We start from the raw sequence: 9,732 nt of genomic DNA, 5'->3' as shown, positions 1-9,732 counted from the left end.
GGAATGGAAATGATAAAAAAATTAAATCCATATTATTGTTTGGAGAAAATGGATATTGGACTCAACTCAATAAATGAATAATCATTAACCCACAAGTGCATATAGAGGTTAGATACAACTTCTTTTTTGTGGGCTGGTATTAGTTCTGGAAGAAAAAGACTAACAGAGATCATGGAATTACATAAAACATAAACAGATGGAGTGAATCCGAACTTTTTTCTTTTCCCTTCTTTTTTATGGTAAATGGAGCGAATCCAAACTTAGCAAAGAGAAGCTTCAACCGACCTTTATCCAAAAGCTTGTTGGAACGACACAGAAAGCAGTTCAAAACCCTATCTATTCTTTCATGTTCTAAGAGACTAAATTTATAAGAGAGAGAATGCACTCCGTTATTCAAAAAGCCTCACTATAATGTTACGATATGTAAGCTTTAACTCGCGCAGTTTTTTAGCAATGCGTGCACTGCTATTACAACAGGCCAAAAACAGTAGTTACAGCCCTGGGCTTGTCAAAAATGAAAACGAAAAAGATGCAACTTATAAGCTTCCAATGGGAGTACCTCTTCAGTGTCTCTGAGCAAAAGAATTATACTGTTTAGGACTCCCATTCTAAACATGCATGGGACCATCTTCTGATATCCCCTGAACTCAGTTACAGTTTTCAGCTTCAACCATGAGTCAGCTTCACTTTTTTTGCAGATGGAGACATGAAAAGCTTTTTGATTGAAGAAACGGGATCATCCACCTGAACAGCAGTAATAGAGGACAGAATGATAATTCTCTTCAGACAAAAATACTTAACAAGGGTGTGTATTGGTAAAACAATGCACCTAAATGAAAACAGTGAAACAACGGATGGTATTACTGGGTAAATGGCACATTATGTTGCCACGTGCTTAGTTCACTTGATATCTAAACAGACATGGATTGAGTTGAAATTTCAAACTGATTTTGGTTGATTGTCAAGTATCTCATGTAATTATAATCAACAGCATCTTCTGCTATTAATCAAGGCTAACCAACCATGCAGCACTTTTGTGTCATGTAATTCAATCCCGACTATAGTTCAAGGTGGTGTTTATGTGTCTAACTTCAAACTAGATTGGTTTGAAATGAGGGGTAAGAAAAAGTCTCAAATCTCCATAGGGTGAATACCGGGTGGGCACTGCACGGCCAGTGCTGGAACCATAACTTCTCAGATTGATGTACCCTAAACAAAATGACTTGTGCAAACTTCATTGCTTTTACAACATCAAACTAAACGTTTGATTAATGTATTTTTACAATGTTTAAAACAATTCATTCAAGTCAAATAAAAAAAAAATCAGTGAAATAAATTAGAGAGAATTTAAAGAATTCAATTTCTATTTTTGATTTTTTTCAAAGAAAAAAAGAAGGCATAGGATGACATACATCAACTTCTGGTGCCGTTTATCATAATATTTTCAAGAGATTCATAGGACCATTACTTATAGGAACTCCTAAAACTGGTTCTAGATTATCAAGTTTATAAATGATGGCTACGTAGTGTTAGAAGAAAGATCAGTTTTTCAGGTCGAATTTTTTTATATTTTATATTCTTCATCTGGTAGATCAACTACGTGAAAAAAAGACAAACTAGGGGATATAAGCGAATAAAATTTATTCAAACCGAGTGTATGGTAGAAATGACTAAGAAACCCCCGCTGCCACCCCACCCCCTAACTCCCGCCTGCCGGGGGGGGGGGGGGGGGGGGGGGGGGGGGGGTTTGGGTGGTGTGGTGTGTAAATCTCTTAAATAAGGCTGATAAGAATTGGGTGTCCGAATTTTCTTTCTCCAATCTAAAAGGGTGTGTTTGAATTTTCTTACTCCAATCTAAATGGGCACATTATATATATATATATATTTTTGATAAGTAATGGGCACATCATATTGCATAGGAATCCTACTGAATTGATTCCTATGAATCGCATTTAATGGTTTCCTCAGTTCAGGAGGGGCAAAATTGCCCCTTCTTGACCTCACTATCCCCCATCCCAAATTTACCCCAATTGCCATCTCTTGGTCCAAATGAGTTTTTCTCTTTGCAGAGTATGTTAGCATAAAGGGCGTAGATTAGGTGCTAGTGTATTAGTAATGTAAAAGAAAATTTAGAAGTACCTCAATCAAAGAAGAAGATGGAGCATCTTTGGATGAAGGACAAGAAAACTCCTTCTGACGTTGTAAAGCATACAGTGTTTGTTGCCATCCAGGTGCTGCATTGTCAACTGATGCAATCCAGGGGCAAAAATGTCTGTGCTGCATGATTGGATCAAAAACTATTGCATCATCTAATGGTGCTTGCTCTGGATTCTTCCCTGAAAGAATAGAAGGAGCAAGCTTGTCAATCTTCTCTGAAATTATTATCATAACAAGAAGAAGGGCAATATAATAATTAGCAGTCAAGGTTAACAGTATATATAAGACAAATGCACAAAGTGAAAATATGCTAATTGAAGGAATCGCCAGCATCATGCACCAGTTAGATTCACAATGAGTGGCTTCAGTTTTAGAGGAGGTTGTTGGCGTATCAGAGAGAGAGTTGTGTTCGAAAGAGGACCATGTAATATTAGGAGACATCCCCAATTTCATTTTTCTTTTTGGCTTAAACAGGGGCTCCAATGTGGAGCTTCTGGGTGCTCTCTCTCTCTTGAAAATACATATATTTTTGTTATAATAAAAAATATAATATCAAGAAAGAGGGGGGACCCTGCGGCAGAGTAAGGTTGCCCTATTGGGACCTGAAGGCTGTGGGTTTGAAATGGGAAACAGCTCCTCCACATGTGGAGTAAGGCTGCACACATCTGACACTCCCCATACCCCACAGTGGCATGAAACTCGTGAACTGGGCTGCCCTTTATAAAACGAACCAAGAAAGAGTGATGAGTAAGAAGCGTAATTCCTTCTTCTTCTTCTTCTTTTTGTTTTTATTTATTTTTTAAATATCCAGTTAATGAAATAAGAATGATAGATGATAAAAGTAGAAGAAATTGGAGTTGATGATCACGAATGTGACAAATTAATTTTGTACCTAGAATTATGATGGTGAAAGAAAGTAAAGACTAGCAATAAGTTTACTTGCCTATGCAACAAGCCACATCATTGTTTGCCTGCTGCAAATTGGCCTTGACTGCACTACTATGCCTGCAATCAGCTTGCGCATTGCACACCGTATCAGTTCCTGGATCCTCTTGAAGATAGCAATTTACAAGCTCAACCGCCATTGATGTGTCATTTTCACTAATTTCCCAATTTGTGATGGGGAAGTGATCATCAGAGGCTGTAATAGTAGAATCTCCAACTTGAGAACAACTAAGATTTCCTACTGCTTGATTAACTGTTCCAACATTTTCTGCATTTTCTGGCAAGTCATCTTCTTTGCCAGAACCTTCAACTGAATCTGAAGATTTTGGTATTGATGTCTCAGCAAGGAAGTCTGGTGTAGAGGTTTCAGGGAACTCCTGTCCACCACTATCTGTTCCATTCAGTGACATGTGACAGTCATTCTCATTTCTAAGCGTGCTTGTAGAAGTACAATGTCTATCATCATATCTCTCGTCCTGTAACATCTCCACCTGTTCTGGCACAAAACCTTGACCAGTAAGAGCATTTTCTGCGTTATTTTTACCTCCCTGAAACGAATTCTTTACACACAGATGATCTCTAAAATCTGAACCGGATGAAATTCGAGCTCTCAAATTTCGCCCTATAACAGGTAAAGAAATCATTGCTCTGAAGTTCTGCTTTGTTGGTGGAGGACCCCCAGCAATTGTCAAATTCAAATTTGATGGTCTATTATTTACTGATGTGGAAAGAGTTGTAGCAGTATTCAGTATGCCTTCTCTGGTTTCATTACAAGTCTCATTGCCTAAACCATTGACTCCAGGAGTCCTGCCTATACAATCAACAAGATCTCTGTGATGAGTAGAACCATTTTCACCATTGACTTCTGAATATCCCACTAATCTGAACAACTCCACAGGTCGTGAAATTGTAGAGAAAGACCATAATCCAACACATGCTCCACAAAGTCTACAATCTAAAACAACAGACTTCGGATCAGACTGTACTCCGCTAGAAGCCATTGGATCGTCATTTGCCTCAACCGGGTTGGCTTCAGAAGAATAGACAGTAATACTAAGATTCTGTCCACTAGAAACCGTACGGGATGAATCCGAATGACTGAGATCTTTACTACAATGATTTTGTTGGTTCTTGCCATCAACAAGATAAGGTAGTGAGCGAGGTTCCCAGCCACATAAACTTATGAGCTTTTGTGCCTGCAAAAGATTCTAAACATCATCGCTTATCCAATAATTCAGTAACATTGAATAATTTCTCACCAATATGTTAAACAAGCTCATCTAAAAGAAAAGAGGAACATGGAACAGAAGAGCTTATATTAGTGTTGAAGGATTGACAGGGAAACTTAAGTTACTTATTACTTTACACAAATACTAGTCACATTGAAATGCCTAACCGATAAAGGAAGTTGGAATTAGCACTGTTTATCATTTATACATGGTGAGAACTGAAAACTATGCTAAAATGAAAGAAAAATACCACACAGAGAAGCCATATATCACTCACTCATGTACGATAAACAGTAAGTAACAAGTGCATGAGAAGGATACATAACTCCTCAGTTGCTTTACTGACATAATTGACATTATGCTAAGGTTAGTGAGAACCATTCTGAACAACAACAAGGTGAGTTTCTCTCTCAATAGGTGAACCAAAAGCTAACGACTTCATGGGTTTGTGAAATTTTATTCACCAACAATAAAGTCATATACATGCAAAAAAGAAAGAATAGCAATATAATTCTGAATGAAGATCACATACAAGTAGTAATAATTTTCCAACTATATCAACATTCATGTACATTAATAAAAGGGAGAGAGAGATTAAAATCAGTTAAGATTTTGTAACTATGGCTAGCAGACAATTGTCAAACCTGATAATACGAGACAGAAGATTCCATATCACATTCATTTACATGGTATTCTGTTTGAGAAGTGTCAGCAGACCCGTTGCTGAACTCTACAATTGACAATCCTTTGAGAAAGTGTTCCAACTGAGGGTTTCCCATGAAATCAATGGCTGAAGATGAAATCACAGGAAGAGCTGAAAGGTGCAAGAGTGCAGAAGAACGTTTCTTATACTCATCAACCAAGACAGCAGCTGGCATAGGCGGAAACTGTGCTAGCCTTTCATCACAGGCATTGTCGATCCATGGGCAAAGTAGCTTATGTCCATTATCCAGCTTTAAGCTGAATACCAATGCAGCTTTCTCGACTGGATTAGCACATGAATAAAGTTCCAGCTCAGATACAAAGAATAAGCTTAAATATATCTCATACCACTGTATACTAGTGCATGTTTTATTATATTCTTAAAATAAAATAATGAATGAGAAGAATGACATGCCTTGTTGCTGTGTCCAAGATGGCGGAGTAGTAAAGAAGAGACGAGCCCCACATGACTCGCAGGCAATAGTGTCCACGTCTACACTGACCCAACCTCTCCTAGCACAATTTACAGCACTTACTACCTGATAAAGATGGAAGTAATAATAGTTATCCACAAATCTCAAAGAGCAAAGTCCGAAAAAACCATGCAAAAGAGAAACAATAAATAAAAGAAATGAACCAACAAAGTATGCTTCCATTTCATATAAACAGTAAAACAAAAGGTAGAACTTCAAAACCCTAAAATAAGATAATGCTCAAGGTATGCAAGTGATATGAAAAGAAACTTATTAAGTCAACTTAATGAAGTTCCATAAGAAGTTTGAAAATAAGACCAGAACTCAAAATTTGCAAAGTTTCATATCTAATTTAAATATGTGTGTGTGTACTGAAAGATATGACCTTAATTGGAGGAATCAAATCAAATTTAGAGCATAGTCTATAAAGGTGAATTTGGAGGGAGGCGGGAAAGCTAAACGCCCAAACCAAAATCCAAGGAGACAAAAAGGAAAAGAAAAAGAAGTGTGGAAATATAATAATTCATGTACATATCCTGAAGTGTGAACCCTCAAGTTCAATAATCTGACCCCCAAACAGCCCCTTTTATTACAAAGAGCTACCCTAGTTCAAATCTATCTTGATCTACGAAGCACAGATATAGATACGGGACACAGGGACAACACGATAAGGACACGACCATACAACAAACTAAAAAAACATAGGATATGATTATATATATAATAATTTTTTTTGATAAGTAGGATATGATTATATATATAATAATTTTAATCATAATATATTATTACATATATATAAATTGTTACTCATTTTATCCACATTGTAGTCAATGAAATCACTAATTTGGAACTTAGAGTTACATGTTTGTCGTTTTTGTTAGAAGAAAATTTTATACTATTTTTCTAAATAATTAGTAATATATTTTAAAATTGCATTGGAATCACATTCTAAGAAAAATAATTATAGAACTACTCCGCAATGTCTTGGAAGTGTCCCAAATGTGTCTCTGTCATGTCCAACCAGAAAAAAATCAAATTTCAGGACACTTCTAGCCGTGTTGGACAAGTGTCTGAGTTCTGTCCCACACATGTAAGAGAATCTGATATTGTCACGGACCCCTAGGAAAAGCTTCCGTGTGCTTCCTAGGTCATGATGCTAGCCAACGTATTGTTATTGCACTGACACAGTAGACTCCCCTTTAATGCCCTGTCCTCGGAACAATTTAATGTTTCAGTGTCGCCTCCATCTAATTATTTTGGCACCTGCCACTTTTCCATTAATACGTCCTACCCCAACTCCATTTTTCCAATAGACCAACAATCTGATCCCTCCTCCCAGTTGCATGGATTAAAACATAATTTAAGGAGGAAAAGGAAAAGATAGAAAGCATAACAAAAACACTTGCAGTAAAGAAACAGTAGCATTTACTCTTAATACTTTTGGGAGGTGTCTTATTATCATCAATAATAAATCTTTTGTATGTGTGTTATTATCATAATAATAAATCTCTTATTAATAAAGTTATGAAAACTAATTACTTTTCTGAACAATCCTTTTATATACAGATTGTATACCAATAAACCTTGTCTATATATTATTTGAAATACAGCTTTCTTATATTCTCTTACCATAAGACAACTTTATTTTTTAGTAAATGACTTATTGTATTTTTTCACAAAGTTATAGTTAACTTCAAATTCCTGCATCTGGAGTCTGGACACAAACACACATCTTGAAGGACCTATTTCCATGATTGACTCATGGATACCACTTATCATAAATATTTTCTAGGGGATCATAGACGTATACCATAAAGGTCTAATCATTTATGGGGAGAGATTTCTTCACATTTTAAGATTCATCATACTTAAACATTAAGAGGACAATTTCCATACATATGATACATTGTTTGGCATGTGATAATGATAATACATTGTTTGGCAAGTCATACAAAAAGATGTCATGTTGAGTGATTTTTTTTTTTTTTTTGATAAGTATCATGTTGAGTGATTTTTTAAAAGTTTTTTATGGACATCTTTTTTTTTTTTTTTTTTTTTTTCTCTCCCTCTCTCTCTCTCTGTGGTGAGGTTTTGAGACATCTTGTTGCATTTGCTCATTTATGGAAAGTTTTGATAGTTTCAGAAATTAATTTCTGCCGGGTTTGCATTTAAAATCTTGAGTTATGAATGCGCCTCATGAAGAAACAAAAAATAGACTTTTAGTAAAGTTTAGGATTGTGTACCTCACAAAAATTTTTATAAATAGGTCTATACAAAACAATAAAAATACAATAAATAAATAATTTGAAGATGGAATAGTAAGAATGAATGGTTTAAGAGATCATTGATCTCTCTCTCTCTCTAACACACACACACACACTTACCTAGTTTCAAGGCCACAAAACTTTCTTTCATAAACATCCACAACCAACTCATAAAAAAAGAGCTCAATCATGATTGAAGCACATTGCAAATGGAGTTAACTAGTTTCTCATCCAGCATTTCGATACCATTTACCTGCCACCATAGATGGCTTAAATCCAGTAGTTGTCTCAATTGATATCTATTCTTTAATAAAACCGAGTAACTTTCTCCCTTAGAACCCATCATATGCTTCTTCTAGGCCATAATACTACAAGCAATTATTATTATTATCAATCCAATTTTTTTTTTTTTTTTTTTTTTGATGAGCATTACTATTATCAATCTCCTAAGTAGTAAGATAGGGTCCAAACCAGACCTCTCCCTACCATGAAAGCAACATGATTTTGAAACATCTTTGTCTCCTACTTTAAGCATATGTTCAATCATTATTACTCAAAGAGTGGGAAAATGTCCCATAAATTGGACACCACATGGTATCAAGAAGAAAAATCATTAAACAAACAAGTTCATAACCAACCTAATAGGGAGAAAAGAAGTTTCTCTGCATTTGCTGTTGTAATTTCTCATAAGATGCATCAGAGCAGAATTCCTGCCACTTACCCTAAACAGGAGCTCAGATATTTAATCAACTGACTTATAAACCACAGTCAAATACCAATACTATAAAAGTTGAAGCAAAGTTCACTATCAAGCACGGTCAATTCTCCTAGTAAAAACTTTAAGAAGCAAAATCAGATAGTAATGAATATGTAATTGATATAAAACTGATGACACAACTAATCACCATTTTCATGTTGTATAGTGAATAAATTTAACTTTTCATATGATAAGAATAAATGCAAAAATCATACCTTAGGTTTAGCAAACCATGTCATAGATTTGAATGTAGCCAACCTCTTCAAAAGATCCCCTCGATCCCATGGTCTGCATAGCGGAGTTTGGATTGATCCACCTGAAACTAACGACTTCTGCAATCTCTCAACCATACTGTTTGGGCGTTTTTTGCCTCTTGGCAACTGAACTCCAGACGAACTACAAACCACAGAATACAACAATCATATATGCAGCAGAGAACGAACTATAAAAAGAAACATAAACATAAACATAAATAATAATAATAATAATAATAATAATAATAATAATAATAATAATAAAGGAATTGTAAAAATCTTTAGCTAAATATTCAATCTGAAACCATGTTCTATATGTGAAAAAATCCATCTGAAAAGAATAAGCCCTAATAACAATGAAGATCAAAATATAACAGAGAAAAAACAAATCAGAGTATCTGATGTTTAGGTAATGAAATTGATTCAAATTGCATAAAAACGGGAATCAAATAGCTCTAAATGTCATCGGAATGAAGGAAAAAAAACCACGAATCTGACTAATGACCAAAAAGAATAGAACAATTACGAATATTGTAGTAATATAGAGCTAGCGAATTGCGATGTGAAATGAATGAATCTTAGGAGAGAAGAATAGAAAGAATCGAACAAAACCTGGCGAAGTTGGTTATTGTTGTAGAAGAAGTTGTTGATTTAGCTCTAGGTTTGGGAGGGGCGTGGAAGAGTTTGTCCATTACAGCATGAAACCTCTTCTCTGATTCTTCCGCCATTGTTGCTTCTCTCTCTCCCTATTCAATTCATAGACTGTCTATACACTATATGTATATATATATATCGCTCTTTTGCAATCAAAAGTTCTTTGCACCGCCTTCGGAATGTGCTTCGATTATGAAAGAAAGCTGAAACTTGTAAGGTCTTTTTGTTTAATCTAAGAATGTTGGGAAGGCGGTTCGAACCCGAGCTGGGGGTATGCTATGTTTGGAAATTGGAATT

The 9,732-nt window shown here is 35.5% G+C and overlaps 1 protein-coding gene across 1 annotated transcript; it reads right to left on the bottom strand.

Moving 5' to 3' along the window:
* Window positions 1-10: 10 nt before the first annotated feature.
* Window positions 11-9,710, bottom strand: LOC132307790 (uncharacterized). Its single transcript, XM_059805655.1, has 7 exons — window positions 9,394-9,710; window positions 8,743-8,923; window positions 5,449-5,572; window positions 4,976-5,316; window positions 3,101-4,298; window positions 2,140-2,336; window positions 11-744 (listed from the first exon to the last, which is right to left on the bottom strand). The coding sequence occupies exons 1-7, from the start codon at window positions 9,507-9,509 to the stop codon at window positions 667-669; spliced, it is 2,235 nt and encodes a 744-aa protein (XP_059661638.1). The 5' UTR covers window positions 9,510-9,710; the 3' UTR covers window positions 11-666.
* Between the last annotated feature and the right edge of the window lie 22 nt (window positions 9,711-9,732).

The sequence above is a fragment of the Cornus florida genome, unplaced genomic scaffold, assembly GCF_030987335.1.
Source record: "Cornus florida cultivar Cherokee Brave unplaced genomic scaffold, ASM3098733v1 CherokeeBrave_3.0.0_Hap2_Chr05, whole genome shotgun sequence".
Lineage (NCBI taxonomy): Eukaryota > Viridiplantae > Streptophyta > Magnoliopsida > Cornales > Cornaceae > Cornus > Cornus florida.
This window is presented reverse-complemented; position numbering and strand designations above follow the sequence as displayed.